We start from the raw sequence: 22,487 nt of genomic DNA on the forward strand, positions 1-22,487 counted from the left end.
TTTATTAAAATAGAGCAATATAAATATATTCACTTAGATTATTACAAGATATTATGTTGTCGTGCCCTCTAACACCATAAGGGTGAAGATATGGTTTTCTTCTTTGCCGGAGGAGGCAGGGTGAGGGATAGATAGTCCAGAAGACTCTATACATTGTTGGGTGATTTTCGGTTGGAAGCGAACTTCTGGTTTCCTGACACCTGCCACTTTCAGCCAATAATCACAAAATCTCTGTGACGAAGCTCAGAGATAAACACTGTGGTAAAAGTGGTCATGAGGAAAAGACGAGATAAGCTCATTATCGGTTCACGTAATGATATTGACGAGAAGACGTGATAAGTTTATTAACTGTTGATGAAATGATACTGAGGACAAGATGCGATTATTCTTTTATCGTGGTTTCCTTGATCCGATCGTAAAACTGGAAGTCATTATAGAATCTAGAGAGAGTTCTGAGCTGAGGGACAGCACGAACATTTATAAGAAAAAGAAACAGATTATCTGGTTATAATCCAAAAAAGTGAACTCACATATAGGAGAACCTTTTTTCAAGTTTGCTTATTTTTAAGTAATATGTCTTGCCAGGGAAGTGTAGGCGAATGTCTATCACTGATGCACTTACTTATAGACAGGTCAGAATGATGGCAGTTGATTCCTAAGAATAGAATATGCATAATGAAGGATGATGAAATAGTTCTTTTAGAGGCGGGCCTGACATGGCCTAGCGCGTTAAGGCGTGCGCTTCGTAATCTGAGGTCGTGGGTTCGCGCCCGAGTCGCGCCAAACATGCTCCCCTCCCAGCCGTGGGGGCGTTATAATGTGACGGTCAATCCCACTTTTCGTTGGTAAAAGAGTAGCCCAAGAGTTGGCGGTGGGTGGTGATGACTAGCTACCTTCCCTCTAGTCTTACACTGCTAAATTAGGGACGGCTAGCACAGATAGCCCTCGAGTAGCTTTGTGCGAAATTCCAAAACAAACAAACAATCTTTTAGAGGCGACCAAAGTAATTCTTATTTTAAGGTTTGGGACGAACAGCTACTAAAATAAAATTTGGAGTGGCTACGACAGAAGAAATATTACTTCCTGGGACCTCTGGTCATCTAAAGCTAACAAATGAAACGATGTACTTTTTCTTGCTTATAGCTTAGAAAGACAACTAGTGAACGACGCGCCCCTAAATATTGGTTGTTTTTACTCTAATAACCTATTCCACGTCTTAATAATATGTTCGCTGAGACTGGAACAGCTGTTGGCGTAACAGCCGGCAGCCTGATCAATGGAACCGTTTATCTGAAGTATTCATTATTGGGCTCTGCTTCCTAACCCTCGTCGTGACCCAGCATTCAGAATGTATTGCAAGCGTGTAAGCTTGTGCTTCATGCATGCATACCTCGCGCGCCTTTCTCGCTGACTGAAGAATTATTCATTATTCAGTGGCTCCGTATACTTATTCTCTCGGTCGCACTTTTTGTGTTTTGTATGTTATGAAACTGAGCACAGCCCACCGATATGAAGCGGTGGCAGCTCTGCCAGCTAATACCCTGCGCACCGCAGCCCAGGCACTCTCGGCGTGGTTCCTGTAATCATTATTCACAAAGCGGCTTGGTGGCAGTCGATGTTCTTGCTCTAAGTCACATCTAATATTTAGGATGTAAAATAATTACGGTGCTTGCATTGGCTAGCGCGAGATAAGAGCTGACTGGGTGGATCAAAGTTTCTGTGTTGTTGTTGTTTTTTCTTCTGCAATTTCATGTTGATGCCTGTTATATAGTTTTACAGTCATATATGGTTATATAATATCGTCTCAAAGGACGAGATTATGATAGTATCAAAGAATTCACGAATATGCTGAAAAGTCACATAATAAAACCCTACTATATCTGTAACATAACAGATTGTAAGACTAATAATTAGGAAATGTTAAGAACATACGTTTTCAAGTCTGTATACGTGATAACGTGCAAGCATCTTTATAAATATATTCCATATCCATATGTATACATTTATATGTATGTCTAGTATACAGATCTATATGTATACATTTATATGTATGTCTAGTATACAGATCTATATGTATACATTTATATGTATGTCTAGTATACAGATCTATATGTATACATTTATATGTATGTCTAGTATACAGATCTATATGTATACATTTATATGTATGTCTAGTATACAGATCTATATGTATACACTTATATGTATGTCTAGTATACAGATCTATATGTATACACATATATGTATGTCTATTATACAGATCTATATGTATACATATATATGTAGGTCTAGTATACAGATCTATATGTATAAATATATATGTATGTCTAGTATACAGATCTATATGTATAAATATATATGTATGTTTGGTATACAGATCTATATGTATACATACATATGTATGTCTAGTATAGTTTTCGATATTTTTCAAAATCTACATCCTCGGAAAACTAGATTTTTGTTTCCCCCAAAAAAATGTATTGGTCATGAAAAGCTTATTTGTTTATATATGTTTAGGACCACGAGGGAAACTGATTAGCATAAAATCGTTTGAAACTAATGCTTACGACAAAAAGAAGGCATTTCCAACTTCTGCAAATATGCCTAAACTCTAGAGGTTTTTTTTAGTTGTTTTCACATGGAACTTCAAACGTCACATTTCTCTACCCTTGGCTGCTCTAATTGTTTTCATATAGACTTTACCTAAAGTATACAGTTTTTGTGAAAGTTTCGAGAAATATTTCTACATGAATACGTAGAATAATACGTGTATCTATGAATAATACGTGTATCTATTAAACATTTTGCACAATGTTAGATATGTGATAGAATATAGTATAAAGTTTTATCGAGCTAGAAAAATCAAATGGATAACACTGACAGACTTTAAAATTTTCACTCTCTGCAGAAATTGTCAGAAACGTTGATTTTAGTTTTGTTTACCTATTAGTTTAAAATTAAAGGATTCAAAAAGAATTAGTTTTACTTTTACTCTTAGCTACATATGTAAAATATGTCCCAAGTTTTATCATTTTAAAGATAGCAATTATATCTCAGTACCTAACAGAAGCTATGTGTCTATATATCTAACATATGTAAAGCTAAGTTTGTGTCTGTTTGTTCATGCCTTTCAATCATTTGTTCCTTATACCTTTCCACATTTCTTGATTAATTAGCACCAAACTTGACACGCTGAGATATGATGACATTAGGAACGTCGTCAAAGAGTTGGGGGTTGACCTCCATCAATTTTCTTATATAACTGAGGAAAAACAAAACTACCAAGTTGGTACAACTTGACACTGTGATACGGAATGACATCAGAGGTTTAGATCCCCCGCATCTAATTTTAATATTGGTACCTTTATTTATTTTTATTGCATTTTAAGATTTGTTACGTTAAGACAAAAATATAAGCACAATTTTCTTTCCTTTTTTACAAACAAATAGGATTTTGTTAGCCATTATGTGGCCTTTTGCTTAAAATGCAAACAAACAAACATATCTTCTTTATACTAAAAATATGCAGAATAAAAATAAGGATTTTTAAACAAACACAAAACAAATATTTACCTACTTATTACAAATTGAAACTAACGTAGAACTACTGTAGTTACTGTAAGTTTGAACAGAAATATGGTTCAGTTGGAACTAAAATTTCATTTCAGCTCAAAAGTAACAGACCCACAACTCCTTATAACAGTAAGTTCTTTTTCTAAGAGATGCCTTTTTAATTTACAAACATTTTAAGTTTTAAACAGTTAAGATAGGTGTTTCAGAATATCATGTTGGTAAGGATAAATAAATTTGAAAGTTAAATTTAAGCCTTTTAGATTTATAACACATTTGAATACTTTTTATTAGAAAGGTCAAATGTTTTGATCGGCAAAAATAAAACATCGTTAGTAATAACTCACTCTAGAAAGTAATTATTTTATAAAAATAGTTTTGGTTTAATATTTCTTTTTATTCTCAGTTTAAATGAATATTTCAGCCTTTGCACAATGAACGCTAGTTTTTATATATCGTGCCTAGTATGAATGCCATAAATTCATAGACGATAATGAATAAAAGTGGAAGTTTATATTTATAAGCATATTAATAATAAACGTTTAAGTTAAAAACAGAATCTACGAATATTGCCATTACTGAGAACATGCTTGTTATATAGAGGAGAACTGGACATCTGATATTACTATCGTAAAGTTCCCCTGTGGCACCGCGGTATGTTTACGAACTTATAACGCTATAAACCAGGTTTCGATACCCGTATACCTGTGGTGGGCAGAGCACAAATAGTCCTTTGCGGAGCTTTGTGCTTAACTACAAACAAACAAGTAATCGTAAATTTTTGTTTTTGCGCAAAATTAAGTAATGAACTATGTACGCTTTGCCCACTATAGGGAATCGTAACTCTGGATTTTATCATTGTAAGTCAGTAAACTTTCTGTTAAACCACCGTGGTTAGCGCCAACATAAATGCCTAATGTAAATATTAATTCGTTTAGTTTGTTTGTATTTAAGTGTAAAACTATAGAATAGGATATCTGTGGAAATTGCCCATCGCGGGTATCGACATTCGATTTTTGGCGTTAAAAGTCCCAAACTTACCAGTTTACGTGTTAAAGACACTGTGATACGATTTTTTTAACATAATTAATCATACCTAATGTTATTTACTCCGTGTGCTTTATTTTTTGTCAAATGCGACTTGAAAAATTGATTTTATATTGAGCATTTGAACTAAATATTTAGTTTGAATTAAGTAATTGTATATTATAGTTTTCTTTGAAGGCTTAAGCTCTATTTATGTGTGTATGTGTGTGTGTGTGTGTGTATTTTTTTCTTATAACCAAACGACATCGGGCTATCTGTCGAGTCCACAGAGGGTAATTTTATGTGTGTATAAATTTTATGATAGAGTAATTAGCTATGGTTTTAGTTTCAATTTTTATTATCTCATGTGCATGTTTCATGTAATTTGAATTTCTACTCAACCATCTGACTAGTTGTTTTATTACTTTTCTGTACTTACATTTTACTCGCTATTAAACTTGGTCTGTTGCTGAATATGGTGGTGTTGTAATGTCAGTGCACTGTACTTACCCGAAACTTCTTTACTCGTAGAAGTCATGTTTTGTTTCTTAACCTCGAGGCTGTAATATTAAGTTTGTAAATCTACGAAAAAAACAACATCGACCAGCAACATCTACTCGGAAATCCCACCTTCTGATGAGCTTCATAAGTTGTATAAAAGCATTTTGAGAATGAGTCAGATATTTATTTTATTGTGTTTTTACTATTTTTATAACCCGCGTTTCGCATAAGAATTTTTGTTGGTTGAAAAGCGACAAAAAGTGAGCAGCGAATGATTTTTTCTCCTACACCTTATTTCACAACTTAAAAAAAATCTATGATCTATCTTTCACTAAGAACACAAAATAAAATATTCAAACACCAAATATTCTAACCTATTCTCCTACTTCAGTTTTAACTTTAGCCTACTTTAATAGCATCGTTGAAAGCAAGGTAGCATCATAATATCATATAATATAGATTTCATGGTTAAACTATTTAGAATATGAGTTTTCATTCTTCGTGAAAATATTCTACATTGTAAGTTTAGCATAGAAATATTAGAGACGAAGAAATAAAAGTTTGGGTAACTTTGGGAACCTTATTATCTTCTACGTTTAGAATAATTAAAAATGTCTTAGATATATTTAGGTTACATTTATCTTGGTAGAAGCTGTATTGATGTGTTCGTTGTTTATTTCAGGACAACAACAGCGTCGGGCCTTGGCTACTTTTAACCAGTGGCCCACTTTTCTTGACCCCCTTCGAGAGTGGGAACACTTGAGGCGCAAAGCTACTGAACAATGGACATTAGAGTTATCTCGAAGAATGCCAGGAGTACCAGGTGCCCCCACAGGTAAAGCAGTGTAAGACTCACTAATTCTCTCTTCTGAAAGAAAATGACATAAATCTACTGGATACATTTTACTTAGATATTCCAAGATATTTTGGTGTATATATATATATACATACAAACACTAATATATATATATATCACTATATAAACGTGTAATATATATATATATTAGTGCTTGTTTGCTGCTAAGCGCAAAGCGACACAATGCCCTCTTTGTGCTTTGCTTACCACGGATATCGAAACCAGGTTTCTAGTGTCGTAAGTCCGCAGATATTCCACTGTGCCACTAGTGGTCGTGTTGATATAATAGCAAAGACATTTTGTTATTGCTTCTTCCCTGTCTGTCTTGTGATTATTTTGTTTTATAAACTTAGTATTATTTTTTATCAGTGCTGTCAGTTCTTCGAATAGGAAGCTGCTTCCTACGGACGACTACATATGAGATTAATTTCCATTTTGAATAAAGAATTAACTGAACGCGATAAGATATAATTTAGTTTTTGTTGTAACACAATTAACCCACGTGGATGGACGTTGTAATTCCGTTATGTTTGTTTTTGACCGAGTATGCATAGATTTTATTAATGTGCATCAGTTAATTATTTTTATTCTAGTTGGATTATAGTTAAGTAAAATGTTTCCAATACTTTCTCGTACTCAGACGTTTAAAACTTAAGCCTTTCTTTGTATTTCGGTGTTCTAGTGATGAATATGAAACAAAATACACGTGATTTTTCATTATTCTTGGGTTTCAATTCAGCATTAGAAAGATTGATACCTTAAGGGATTTACCATTTAGTAGTAGTGTTTTGTTGCTTATTATGGTTGGTCGGGTATAAGCCTATTTGATATACTCTATCATGGGGAATTGAACGCCGGATTTTAGCTTTATAAATCCTTAAACTTACCGCTGGCCCGTCGAGTGACCTTTCGATAGTGCATTTATTGAGATTTCTGTCGTTCTACATTAAACTCCAAAGTATTTCATAGAACAAGTTACTCTTGAATATCTTCACTGAACGATAGATTCAAGACGTATTCTTGTTTTGTGGTGAAAATAAAGACTACAGATATTTCAATAGCACTCTTATTGACAGAATCGGGCTGTTTGGAATAAATATTGTATGAAGTAGGTAGGATTTTAACATTAATATTGTGCTGAATAGTAAGAGTTTTTATCAAACTGGGGCAACTTTTAAAAGTGCATTCTTTTCAATTTATTTGATCGTTTCTATAAAGACAAATGATAATTTATTTTAAATAGATCGCTTTTCTAAGATTTTAACAAAATGACTCATCACACAGTTACTTAAAAACAAACAAAAGCAAGTGTGTTTCCAAGGTTTCAGTTGAAGTTGATTACTTGTTATGTTATTATGTTGAAGTGATTCACTGCGTAATTTTCTTATTGAACTGGGTGGAATTTTAACATTTCGATTAAAATAAGCCAAACACTGAAGTCTATAAACTCCTGACGTTTCTTTTAGTACTTATTATCTTAAACGTTGTGAGGTTCTAACATTTCTAATTTTATTGACTATTTTAAAGGGTGTCGTGTCTAACGTTTCAATTCTATTGATTATTTTAAGGGGTGTATTGTGTAATGTTTCAATTCTATTGATTATTTTAAAGGATGTGGTATCAGACGTTTCAATTTTATTGACTATTTTAAGGGGTGTCGTGACTAACATTTAAGTTTTATTGACTATTCTAAAGGGTGTTGTGTCTAACGTTTCAAGTTTATTGACTATTTTAAAGGGTGTCGTGTCTAACGTTTCAATTTTATTGACTATTGTAATGGGCGTGGTGTGTAACGTTTCAATTTTATTGACTATTCTAAAGGGTATCGTGTGTAACGTTTCAATTTTATTGAACAACTTGAAGCTCATTATACCCACTCCTCACGTTACCCATATCATATATCAACTTTTAGTTGTATTTATTAAAATATTCAAACTATAAAATTTGTATCCGAAGTTAGATAAACGATCAATGTGGTTAATAATTGACATTGACTGGCATATTTAATATTCTACGAAAATTATCTAGTTTTGTTGTTTCTTATTAAAATGGATAAGCTCTTAATGTTTCTTAAAATGAGACAAAGAGTGTTATTTCCAATGAGCTATGTGAACATTTAATGTTTACATTCAAGTAAGTCGACTTTAATTGTTAACGTTTATGTTAAAGTGAATCTGTTATTTCCGTTCATATTAATATTTTTCAACTTCCTTTGAAATGTGTCAGTTTTCTGTTCTTGAAATCACAAACACGAATTTATGTTGAAGAACGACCTTTAAAGTGTTTATTAAATATATAAAGTTGTTAATTTCTATTAAAGGAGATTAGTTTTAACTTATGTACTTTGAAGATATTAACTTCCCTCATTTGTTAGTAAGAATAAGCTTTACTGATACCATTACTAAAGTGAAAGTGAAAACAAAAATCGGCCATCAAGTTCAAAGGAAATGTTTACATGATGTGCTGTTTATACAATAGATTTCTACTGTAAACATGCAACTTTTAGAAATAACACCAAATGATTAGTTTGTCGAAAATGATCCATAAAAGACGTCAGCAATAATTACTTCTTGAAAAATTAAACAAGAACGTTAATTTTGAATCTTATGTTTTAAAACATTTAATAACAATTTACATAATATTTAAAATAACGTGCAGTATTCATCTTTCTAATAAAGACATAACTTTTGAAAAATTGCCCTTCTGAGCAAGCCTTAAAAATTTTAGGTTATCTTATATTTGGAGACTATAACACGTATGCAGAAATACAGCAACCAAGTGCTGAAGTTTCTTAGAAACAAATAAGACACTTTTTAATTTTCTGTGACTGACATATGAAAAATCGCTTCTCGTCTAATCTTTTTCCTCAGTGGAATAGGCAAATGACAAAAGCCTTAAGGCGGTATGAAATCTATCATCTCCGTCTAGACGGACCTATAACCTAATTTTGATTATCAAGTCATAAAAAATGCATGATTCATCAACTAGGTTAGAGATTAAAAGACAACCTGCTCAAGGAAAACTATATGTAATCAGTGCTACTTAATAATGAAATAAATTCCTAGGAGATCGTTTTGTGGTCAATCAACCATAATGAAAATTCCTAGCTTTGCAGAATCTGTGCTTATGCAGTAAGCTAGTACGGATTCTTGGAATAATCACTTCTATGAAGCTATTATAGGATATGTGGTTTGCTGAGAATTGATAAGCATTTTTTTGGGGGATGTTAATGCAATCGAGCAAATAATGCGTTTGTAATCTATCAAAAAAGACGCCCATAGTCTCCAGGTGTTTGCTAGCATGAGTAATAGGCAAATACGTTGTTGGAGTCAAAGAACTAAACCTTATTACACTAGACCCAGCATGGTCAAGTGGTTAGGGCGCTTAACTCGAAGTCTGAGGGTCATAGATTCGAATCACTGTCACACCAATCATGCTCGCCCTTTTAGCCATGAGAACGTTATAACGTGACAGTCAATCCCATTATTCGTTGGTAAAAGAGTAGCCCAAGAGTTGGCAGTGGGTAGTGTTAACTAGTTGAATTTCTTCTAGTCATACACTGCTGAATGACAGACGGTTATGTCAAATTGCACTTATGTGGCTTTGCGCGAAATTCAAAATAAACAAACAAATTTATTATAATAGGATATGTTTGGAAAAACACATTAATTTTTGAGCTTGTATTTTAGCTTTTTTTTGTTTTAGCCTGAATAGTGTAGTTTTTGTCTTCATAACCTAAAGCTAAATATATTGATTATTCATAAGATTTGAAATTTCTGTTTGTAATACTAAAAACATAAGATGTACATAACTGTTTAGTTTTTGATGAAATTATATACATATGTATATTTATGTATGTATAGTTTCTATAGTACCTTTATGTAACGTTAATACTGCAAGAGTGAAATTAATATCCAACATGTTAATTTGAACTAACTGGAAAGAATGGGCTCATACATCAGCCCATACAAAGCAAATTAAAAAATGGTTAAAATGTTTGATATTAATATAATTTGTCTTACAAATCGATAAAGAAGAGTTTCTACATTTAAGTTACGATACCGAATTCACTAGTTTTTTTTATGATCAGTATCCATAGCTTCATCGAATTATTCATCCACAGCCAGATTTCGTTGTTGTGACTAAACAAATCAGTTTAATTGTGGATATGAATCTGAATTAGAAGGTACGTTAGAGAAATGTCTTTTGATCTCAAACGTACCAATCTTATAAAGCCAATTTACTTGTTATTCATTTACGTTCTGTTAATTCAGCTACATAATTGGAGAGTTAAGGTAAATCATAAGTAGTGACTTTTTACTGACATAAGTAAAGGTTTGGCTATTTAACATTAGCCAAGCATATTTATTCGTATCACTACTCTCATTTAAAGTTTATGTTTTTTTTTGTTTTTGTTTTCCAAAGATTAAACCTAATCATGCAAATAAATTTGTCGGGTGAATACAAAATGTGTAAAAAACATTTCGAATATCAGTCCACTGAGTGTAAAGAATAAACAAGAGAAATCCGTAATGATCTACGTCAGTAGTGAAATACGTATTGAAAGTACACTACAACAAACATTAAACAGGAAATTCTTAACGTGGCGTTAAGTGTCTTTTCAGATATCAATATACATTTAGTTACTTACATGATTCACTTTCTTAAGCGAAAGAACTGTGATTTCAAAGTACTTAAGCCTAGTGCTCAACCAGGAGTGGTGCTATACTCGTTTTATTAAAAGAATATCACCATTTGCTAATTTACTCCTTTATTCACTGCCTAAAATGTAGTTCATTTCTGAATAATTTATAATAAAACATTATTACCTGATAGACGAAAAGGATTTCATGGGAAGTAGATACATACATGCGTTGGAAACCCGGTATACACAGAGATAAGTGGTAACTTATTTTAATATATCCAGTGGGATTCTGGGGAAGCAACTTAGATTTTCTTCTAGAAAACATGCACAAGGTCACAGAAGCTAGTTATCTGTACAGCACGTGGAATCGAAAACTTCAGTTCATTGGTCTCACTAGAGACTTCAGAAGAGGAGATACAAACATTATTAACAGCTAAAATGAGCTGACTTTATTGGTTTGTTTAATGGTAAGAAGACGTTTCAGCTCATTTGAACTTTTATTAATATCATCAGAACTGATAGAAACGACACTTATTGCTTGCCTCTTCAAATGTCAGCCAATGGTTCATATCTTTACCAATGGTAGACAGATCTCGAGCAGTACTCTATTTTTCTTATTAATAGTGAACTCTTCGAAAGCATTCAAGTTTCGGGAATGGTTTAAAAACCATTACAACTTGTGTATATGATCCTGTGTGCTAACTTTTTAATCAAAATGACAGATGACTTTATTGTTCGAATGTTCTAAATGGATAATATTCTTATTATATATTTATTTATTTTATTTTACGTGAAATTATTATAGTTTTTAGTTCATTTTCCTTTCATTCTGTATTTTACTTATGAGGCTATTATTGATCTTTATCGGACATTGTTACGAGTTTTGTCATCTCTGTACCTTTTTCTGAAGTTTTTATGTCTCTCTTTTCTAATTAGTCTATACAGTTATTGTGACCAGCCAGTTGACCTTCTATGATTGCATGCAGTCGCTTTGGAAGATAAAAATGTTTAAATCTAATTTTGCCTGTTTGTGATAAGCTAATATATCTAAGTAAGAAGGACCAGCATGACCTAAAAACCACTATATATATAGTAAGTTGTTAATTATTCTCTCTTCTACATTTACTGTAGTTGGGGTGAAAGCCCTTCAATCTTTTGTTATTTTGGGAAACATTCTAAGGTCTGGAATACCACATATCAAGTAAATATAACTGAAAACAACCAGTTAAGTGTGTGTGTAGTTATGGTTTAGAAATGCAGTTATGATATGTGAATAAACTTGCGTACAAAAATGTATATTCCAGGGCAGACGAATTTATTATCTGACGATATAGTGAGTTGGTTTGGCATCAGTGATACGAACTTTAGTGGTTAAAATCGGACTAGACTATCTTTATGAAGGCTGGTGTACCAATGTTATCAATAAGTAACTTTAACAAGAAACATTATTTTTCTAGAAGTGACCAGCAGTAGACCTTGATCTAAATCTCACAGAACATTTCTCAATCTTTTTCAAACTGAAGCTCAGCTCACCAAGAGAAGAGAGACGTGTTACACTGATTGATGTGTTGAAAAGTGAACAGATGCTACGTACGGTTTTTCTGGTCAAATATAAGTTTCTCAGATGCAAAAACTTTATGAAAGAGGAACGGGATCTCCATTACTGAGTGCTTTGTTCAGTCACACGAAACTTCTTCAATAAGTTGATTCAGAGAAGAACTGTCAAACTTTGACCAATTTGAAATTGAAAACACCAACATTGCAGATGTTGTAGTTAGCGTCATATTTTCAATGGCACTTTTCACCGGTTCTGTTCTATGGAAAAATATTTTTAATAGAATATATCCAAAATATAAATATGTTGTTCGTTCAGTTGATAGCGGCTTAGCTATAACATTTTGCTCTTTTAAGTTATCAAGAGTAGTATGAACATGAATGTTGTCCGTAATTTTGTCAACATTAGGCACTTCTATTTGTATACTGTAATTTATATTGAATCCTTCGGTATATCTAAACCATGGTTATTGTAATACAACTTGAGGCTCTATTGAAAAGTAATTAATCACATAAGAATATAAATATGCAGGTTTAGAAATTATCAAATCGTCATAACAGAAAAGAAAATCGAAAAAGAGAGCTATTTGCGCTAACCGTCCCTAATTTAGCAATGATCGTCCAGTTAGAATGTAGCTAGTCAACACCATCCATCTATAACTATTGGGATATTCTTTCAGCAACAAATACAAGAAGTGATTGTAACATTAAAACGACTTCAAGGCTGGTAGAGTGAGCATGTTTGGTGACAGGGATTCAAATTCACGACCATCATCTTATTACTTAATTACAAACCATCATTCAAACTTCTTCTCATCTTATGAGACCGAAGATAGATAACTATATATTAAAGGTAGAGATACTTGAGCTTATTTATAGTATTTTTAAAAGATCTTAAAATACGTAAAAAATACTTCTTACTCGGGATTGTCTCGGGATTTCAAATTATACGAACAATAAATGCCGTATAAATAGCTATTAGAATTATATTATCTCATATTTATTGAAGTGCAGTGTGGAAGAAAACATAATTTAACAAATTCTAATTCTTCATCCAAGTGTGGTTATTTAAAGAGTGGAATTAATTTATAACATGGTTTCTATATATTTACTACTGTACATATTGAAACAAGTGATTTTATTTTAAATTAATAAACTTGTTTATTATAGTTGCAGTTTAGCAGTATATTTTAAGCAACAAAGTGCCTGCTGTATACACTACCAATTTGTATTTCCTAAGGGATATTCGTATTTAATTTACTTAATCAAACACTTAAACTTTCCGAATCATACAGCTAAAATGTGTTTAAAAACCTCAGAAATTTTTAAATATTTAATTAACAATAATGTTTTTATCTAAGGTACATTAGCATTTACAAAATGTAAGTCATTATAACAGACTATTATTTCATCAATTCTTTTAACTTTTTTGCTCAGTAAGTTTAAAGATAAAAAATATATGACAATTATGTAGACAGACTAAACACTTTATTAAAGGCTCTCTACCCAATATTGAGCTATGACACCTTTTAAAGTATTTTTACGATCATATTAGAAAATTTAAAATTTCATTTTTTGTTTTGATAAACATTATGCAGCACAAACCACTTTTCATCTTAAAACAATTAAAAAATGTAGAATAATAATATTTCTTACACTTCACTGAAACATAAGATAATAGAAAAAAAAGTAAGTTAATTGTTTAAAATGAAAAACATGCAGTAAATAAATAACATAGTTAGACTTTTTTTTATTTTTATGGCTCCTGCCTCTCCAGTGACACAGCAGTATGTATCCTGACTTAAGATGCTAAAAACCGGGTTTCGATACCCATGATGGGCAGAATACAGCCTTGTGCTTAGTTTAATACAACAACAACACCAATGTGGTGTTCATAAGGAAAAAAATTGTCTCAACTTAATTTCCGAAATATTCTGTAAAAGAGCTATTTGCTCATAGCTACTTCAGTGAGTGAGTGTTAATATCTGAGGGATCATAACTCTAAAACTGGTGTTTCAATACTGGAAATGGGCAGAAACAAAACTGTGTAGAGTTGTTATTAACAAAAATAATTTTTTGTATTTCATTGTATTGAAATAATATTTTTATATTATTTATTGTGTTAACAGATTTTAATAGCCAATAAAAATATGACTGAAGAGCAATTTTCCAATACTGGTTTTGAATCATTTTTAACATGCTTTATTAAAATAAATATTTTAAATGCTACTTGAAATGCTTTTCAGTTTCGAATAAAATAAACAACATAAACTTACAAATTTTCCGATTTTCTCGACGAACTTTTAATTAAAATTTGGTGCACATTACTGTGTTTCTTTAACGTTTCATGAACTTCGATCAAGGTTCACATCTGACTGACTCTGAACATCATTGGAATCCGTACGCTTTGCCTTATCCACCTTATTTTACATCGTCGTCCTCGATGCAAAGATCCATTTTCCCAGTGTCATACGTGAACAACGTAACCGATGACGCATTACCAGGAAACCTTCACCATTCATCCAATTCAATACCGTTAACCGCAGGTAAGAGAGTGCTGAACTATTATTTTTATACTTTGATAATTATATTTCATTAAACATTTCAAACAGCTTTGTACTCCAGGTAGACTTATAAAGTTATATTACGTATTAAGGTTTTACAATTTCTTTCTCTTAAATTAGTTTTGCTACCAATTCTGTAATTGGTCACAGATAGATTACACAATGTATTGTAGAAAATCTACTAATTCACTAATCCATGTAGGAAGAACAATACGTATTATAATAGAATGGCAAATAACGATTTATAAGTGGTGGAAAAGTAGTAAGCTTTCGGACTCGCAAAGCTAAAATCCGGTGTTCTGTTCCCTCTGGTGGACACAGCAGATAGCCAGATCTGGCTTATGCTTATAAATCGTTGTTTGCCAAACTTTTACGATAATGGCATAATGTGCTTCCATACTTAAGTAACAATGTATATTAATAATTCAAGTGAACAGTATATATATATGTACACAAACACGATCAGTTTTGTTTTCATGAACAGAATTAATAGTAATTCGCAATGTGACAACATTTCTATCAATAATATCAACTTTTGTACTGATCTTGTAAGCACGTTTTCGCAGAGAGAGAAAAACTTGAAATTAATAACAGAACGTGTTGAGCACCAACACATAAAGCCCCTAGTACAGCGGTAAGTCTACGGATTTACAATGCCAAAATCAGGGGTTTGATTCCCCTCGGTGGGCTCAGCAGATAGCCCGATGTTGCTTTGCTATAATAGAAACACACACACACAACACGTAAAAATACTCACGTGTTCAAGAAAACTACTTGAACAGTTACAACACTTCTGTAAACTTTCAGGAAAATATACTAGAGACACTACTAGTAACGTGCAAAATAAACACTGACCGCTCACTGTGTTAAACACTACATTCACCACCATTAAAATAATAGTTTGATCAGATAGGCTTGAGTTTCATTCTCAAATTCTCATCACTGAATATGCTCACCTTTTAGAGTTACTGAAAGAACCAGCCGCCCGAGTATAAAATTCATGACTAATACAAAATACCCTAGTAGCAGTCTTCCTCAAACTAAATGGTATTATGGACAAAGGAAGAAGAAGCTAATGGCTTGATTATCCGATGTGCTGGGAAATGTAAATTTGCGATGGTTAGTCAGTCACATACTTCGAGAAGCATTATTGAGGCTGGATATATTTTTAGAGGTTTGGAATAAAACAAACGGTTATTTGACTGGCTTTTCAAAGTATATCAATAGTGGGAGTGAAAAGAAATATATCATCCACAATAAATAAATTGTAATGACCAACTATTGGGGGTAGAATGAGGGAAGAATGCTACAATTATAATGCTTATCCATCACTTCAACAGTGGTCAAGTTCACACTATTTTTGAGTGTGCCATATAATAAGAGCTTTACAAGATCCGACATATAAAATAGAAAACAGTCTAAACCTTATTTATCTTAGGAAGATTTGGCTTCAGCTGTACTTAGAAAAATATGGACAGCAAGTAACTAGAAGTGAGTGATTTGTTTTGGAAATATGCTTCGACTTCTCTGTGCTGACATGTTTTATCAATGTTTTATTTTGGTTCCACAAACTTCCTGATGTCGTAATATTAAGGACAGTTCCTTCAACAGGGACTTTGCCATTTAATTCCATAAGGATTGTGGCAAACTACAAAAATCAGGTTATGCTCTAATATCACTTAGAAATTAAATAGATCATTAATTAGGTGTATCTAGGTTTATTGTTCAGATGTTTTGTATCTATGACTTGAATTTAGTTTCCATCCTGGTATCCTACAATAGTCATCTTTACTCTGCTACAATTACATTTTGAACGAATGCATATATTACACTGATTATTCAAGAGAGCTATGCCTACTATGCACCTAAATAGGTCATGCAGATATTTTTACAGACTAGTTTTGCTGGAAAGGTAGAATTCCTTAAAACTTAATCTGAGGAAAATGACAGCTGTTGTATTATATGAGATTGTTGGATGCTGTACTGGCACTCAGGTTTGATAAGAAGTGTGGAATTAATAATGCCTTTTCGTCTAAATGCAATGAACATGCATATTTTTCTTTCTACTGTAGCATCTAGAATACCTTTTAAGTAAAAGCAATAGAAGGTCTCCAAAATGTAACATTTGTGCTACAGAACAGTAAGTGGAAATAAAAGCAAATCACAGCTAATGTGAAATAAAACAAATTTAATATTAAATTATATTTTTCATTTTCCTTTGTATCCATTTTAACTTAAGAATTCCAAAGACTACATTACTCGGAAACATTTTGGTTTCAGGAAATCAAATTATTATTGAAGAGTTTATTTCAAATGTCACCCTTTGTTTCTTTTGACTATTTATTGCTGTTTGGTTCTGTATGTAGTGGTTATGTAAATCTAGACCTTTAATGTTATGCAACTTGACCTCCCACTCCAGCATACAGAGGTAATAGACATCAGTTATGGGACATGATGTAAATAGACAGTCTGGGTATTTTGAAAACAACTGGCAATGACAAAACTTGCCTGGGGCCTTGAAGACAAGAACAGTAGGTATTACTCAAAAACGATCATGCTATTGCAAGGAGATGCATCCAAGCATTTCATCTCTTTCGTTGTTCAGGAATACTATAGGTTGTTTCAGTGAAATGGTATTATCCTAAAAACATTTGCAATGGCTGAGGCAACCTCAGGGCACTATGATGAGACTTATCTCTGCATGTCTCGATGATAGCCACTGTATATGCACATCTCTCCATATTTTTGAAATGCTGTCAGCTTGGAGCACCAGAGATAATACAAGAGAATGTTAACAGATGAATTATTGTAATACTTAAAGAACGAGTGATCAGCTGATAAGAAGAAATAAGTAAAGCTAAAGTACCGCATGGGAAATGGTATTGGCATGGCTTAATGGTTAGGGTACTCAACTAACAATCTGTGGGTCGCGAGATCGAAATATGTTGGCGAATATGTTTGTTCTCTCAGCTGTATGTACGTATGTTGTAATGCGATGGTAAATACCACTGTTTACAGTGTGTGGTGTTGACTACCTGCTTTCTCTCTAATCTATCACTTCAAAAAGAGAGACAGATTTGTAAAAAAACTCAAACAAAAAGAAGAAAAGCATGGTGATCACAATAGTGTATATTAGTTCCCCTATATACTCCAAACAGATAAAATATCTGTGTGCACTGGAAGATGCTCTTTAGTTTAATATCTTAGTTCTGGTGTCCACTATTATCAAGTTGAATTCTACAAATAAAGTAGACCTAAGGTTGCCTTCAGTATTCAAAAATAACTCCAACAAATTCTGTTTCATGTTTTACGCCACTTGGCCTTCGTAACGCACTTGCCACTTTCGAAATATTGGTTAAGCATATATCGAGAAGTCTGGAATGTGAGAGTTGTTTCATTCATGTGAATGATATTCTTACTGTATCTCGTCAGGTGTTCGAAGCTACCATTAAGAGCCTAAAAATTATATTTCACTATAAAAAAGAAATATGTGCAAAACAGGAACAAAGAAACTGTTTTAATGTGCATAGAATGAATTATCTCAGTCATATAATAGAAAAAACAAGAATCCATTGATTTTGTAAATATTACAATGGTTAAGGGTCAAATCCATCCTGAGATCAAATGATACTTATACTTCTTTCACTTTACAGTATCCTTGCAATATTTTATGCCCCTAGTGGCACAGCGGTATTTCTATGAACGTAAAACTCTAGAATCCGGGTTTCGATACCCGTGGTGGGCAGAGCACAGATAACTCATTGTGTAGTTTTGTGCTTAACTTTAAAACAACATTAACAGTTTGTGGCAAATGTTCTCAAATAAAGCGACACCATTTCCTGTATTTACTGAGGTTTTAATGCACATTGGATAAACAGATTAATGTTAACTGGTATTCCAGAAGAAAGTCGAAACGTTGTGCGCTCCTCTACATAAAAATTTTCTGAACCCAAACAAGCCGTTTTTGCATGTATATTTTTCTCTACAAGTGGGTTTTCTGGTCATCACTGATTATGCAAATATTGGTTTATCTGCATCAAAACTATTTATTCACAGTTGATTTACGATGCTCGTGATAGTGGAACACCATTGTCAGAGATGGAGTAAGTGTGATCATGTGTGTAAGCTACAAACAAATACAGAAACTTAATATATTATATTTAAACACTTTGTAGCCCAACCACGACATTATGGGTGCATGTCACCGTGTCTGGACATGCCTGCTCTATCTAAATTTGTAAGCTCTGCTTGTTTTTTGTAAACTATCTGGTGTATGAATGCTACTTGGTTTTCGTAAGCTATCTGGTGTATGAATGCTACTTTTTCCAGGTATCCTTTCAACAATCTCAATACACAGGAATTTGTCTTTATATTGTATAGTATAAATACTCATTTCATTCTTTACGTTATTGAGGTATACAATACATGAAAAATTATATTACTAAAGGAATTTGTGTACATGTGGCTTGTGTAATTTTTCCAGACAGGCATCCTTCTTGATTAAGTTATATACTATTGTTTGGGGCAAATGAGCGGATTTTGTTATTAATATGTCTGCTGTTGAATCCTCTATATTAAAAGATTCTACAGTTTGCTTGCCATTGTTGGAATGATACTTGTTGCAAGTTTCTTCCTGAATTATTTTTGTACTTAAAATATATTCATATGTCTTTGGTTCCTAATGTAAAAAATACAAGAGATCTATCTCGGAAATTATAAGCTTCAATTTGAACACATGTTGATGACATTTTTCCACCATAAAGAACTATTACATATTAAGGTCAAAAGTTATGTTTTTGTTGCGTCACCTTACCCATAGCATGCCTCAAAATGTCAAAATGCAATTCTTTGCTACAATCTTATTTATATATTGTGTGCCGTAATGTGACTTGACAATTTTCGTATTCAAATCTGTTTTGATATAATTACTGAATTTCTTTGACTTCAGAATGCTGATATGTATGACAACACGTAATTTTGGTGATATTTATTATATTTGCCAAATATTACAATTGCAACTTATATGTTCAGTAGTTCACTATTCAATTGATCCGTGTGTCAATGTAATGACTGGTGAGCTTTGAGTTGCAGAAAATATGATTGTATGGTGAATTAAAATATTCCAAGTGAACACCTTTATATGTTGAACACTAACGAGATTAAAGACATAGAAAATGTTATGGGTTTTTTCAGCAAACAATGAAAACATATATGTTCAGCAGCAGCAGTGTGAACTACTGGATAAATAATATACTGAATTATATGATAAGAGACCATACGAGTTTTGGATTTATACCTTAAACATCTAATCATGAGCTTGAGCAAAAGTAGTTGAAGGATATAACCATAACATTGCCATTACTTGTCTTCCAGTAAGATGACGTTTAGTCATCGAATACTAATTTACATAAAAGCTTTGAATGCAGAATGATCTATTATACTACTATAATCAGCCACAAAATCATATATCGATCTTATATGCATCTAGTAATCCCTAAAGTTCTTAGGCAAAAAATACTTTGAAATTTCAATGCTGTAGAGATTATATGGCACCACAGTATGTCACATTTAATCTAGAATATGAATACTTGAGTTTCTAACTGAATTCGAATATAAAAATTGAGATGTGATAAACATTATACCACATAGCATCAAGAAAGAAAATTCATTCACATCTAAGAATTCCAAAAAACAGTTGAAAAATCTTCTTTGCTGAGAATAGACCTGGAATTAAAAGGTTTTCTACCTAAAGATAATAAATGTAAGTGATATGTGCTTGTCATTATTGATTACTTCACTAATAAGAAAAATCTATCCAGTAGATGACACTTTAATGCAGTTCATCACAGATGGGATTGCCTTTAAAGCAAAACAATAATCTGAAACATATGAAGGGACCAATTGATATCAAAGAACAGCTTTAAAAATCAGATGTTTTAAACACTGTGCCAATATTAATTTCTTTCTGATAAATTGATTGAATAAGTGATAAGACTGTGAAGCATATAATTGGACGTAATTTATTTTATAACGTGTACCATGAAAGTAACTGGTTATTATTTCAAACCTCCTGATATTGTAATTGGAAATATTCAATGTATACGGAAATATATGGAGTAGCTGAATTATGCAATTTTTAATGAACTTTCATTTGAACTACATTCTAATAACGTAGTTTTATACAAAAAATGTTGTAAAACAAAAACAGTAGTGGAAGAGTGACTTCATAATCAATGTTAATACTATATTATGCAGCTTCTGCAAATAAGAAACTTGGCTGTGTCTGGAATGCCCCAAATGATACAGCGGTATGTCTGCGGACTTACATTGTCAGAAACCGATACCCGTGGTGAGCAAAGAACAGATGATCCATTGTGAGGCTTTGTGCTTAGTTCCAAACAATCAATCAACTGTCTCGAGTGGTTCATGCCTGAAAAGTTTCTACCCGATAACAGTGACCCTAGACGTGTGACAACTGCGAGTAGATCAAATGCTTTCTTAATTTAAATATCTATGCACTGAAAAGGCTCTTAATCTGAGAGGAATGAACAAGTTGATATTGATGCTCATGAAAATGGTGTGTCATTTATTAAATTGACTAATGAGGAATCATATGATGTCTGTATATATCAGACATTTCATGAGGGCGATGGACTCGTAATCCGAGAGTCGCGGGTTCGAATCTCCGTGACGCCAAACATTCTCGCCCTTTCAGCCGTGAGGGCGTTATAAGTGATAGTAAATCCCACTATTCGTTGGTAAACGAGTAGCCCAATAGTTGGCGGTGATGACTAGCTGCCTTTCCTCTAGTCTTATACTGCTAAATTAAGGACGGCTAGCGCAGATAGCCCTTCTGTAGCTTTGCGCGAAATTCAGAACCAAACAAACAAAGAAATGAACATTTCATGAAAGTTAGTATAGGAATAAATTGACTTTTTTGATAGTTTTCAGAGTTGTTGGTGTCAATCAACTGATCATTATGGCTGTGATTAAATTAAGTTGTGTCCCATGTTTTATGCCACATTTAATCAATTTTAAGAGAAGAATATTTACAGAATATGTTGTGCTTGATTATGACAATTTTTAGATAGTTCAGTGATTGATAAACCAGCCCCTTGAGGTTGATTCCTGTAGAAGGTGAGGGACTTCCCAGAGAAGGTTCTGTATCTTCAGTTTACCTCCTGTGGGATCTAAATATCCACCCTCGTGTTTACCGCGCAGGATCTCCAGTGAAAGAAAGGAGATGATCCTGGTTAAGGAGTGTCATTGATGGGTTAGTTTATATTTATGGTATTAGAATAAATGCTTTTGGCCTTAAAATCTTACAGGCAGATGGCCTTGGTGTGGCTGTTTGAGGGTTAATCAACTGGTCTTGTTCGGCTAAGATCAAATAAGTAACCTCAATGGTTCCTCCAGCCAAAGGGTTTCAGCTGTTTGACACATCTACACTTGAAAAAAACGTAATAATACAGCCTACCAGTTTTCAGATTTTGAATTTTGCATCGCCACGTCTGCTTGCCACTGTTAAAGCAGGTTATCCGAACTGCAATGTACGTCTCTATATTACTAACCCATTCTAAGGCAACTTGATATGGTTCTTTGACATGCAGTGTCAACTAAATCCTCGTTGCATCAATTGTAACGTTTTATACTTTTCATACTTTTGTTCTTGCCCTAAATGAGAGGAGGATAAAAGATGCATAATGTTTATGTATCATGAACAATATCTCTCATTCTGAGACCTGGAAAATGTTCTCAGCTCTATCTTGGG

At 32.9% G+C, this 22,487-nt stretch overlaps 1 protein-coding gene and 1 long non-coding RNA gene across 3 annotated transcripts in view; one reads left to right on the forward strand and one right to left on the reverse strand.

Moving 5' to 3' along the window:
- LOC143250645 (uncharacterized) overlaps positions 1-22,487 on the forward strand; it is a 69,876-nt gene that overhangs the window by 37,967 nt on the left and 9,422 nt on the right. For both annotated transcript variants that reach the window (XM_076501511.1, XM_076501510.1), the window contains exons 3-4: positions 5,780-5,932; positions 14,516-14,698. In XM_076501511.1, the coding sequence (XP_076357626.1) occupies positions 5,780-5,932; positions 14,516-14,698 (336 nt within the window). The remainder of the gene's footprint in view (positions 1-5,779; positions 5,933-14,515; positions 14,699-22,487) is intronic.
- The window catches only part of LOC143250646 (uncharacterized), a 101,258-nt gene that overhangs the window by 33,187 nt on the left and 45,584 nt on the right, over positions 1-22,487 (reverse strand). The gene's annotated exons all lie outside the window — the stretch shown is intronic.

Source organism: Tachypleus tridentatus, chromosome 5 (genome assembly GCF_004210375.1).
Source record: "Tachypleus tridentatus isolate NWPU-2018 chromosome 5, ASM421037v1, whole genome shotgun sequence".
Taxonomy (NCBI): Eukaryota; Metazoa; Arthropoda; class Merostomata; order Xiphosura; family Limulidae; genus Tachypleus; species Tachypleus tridentatus.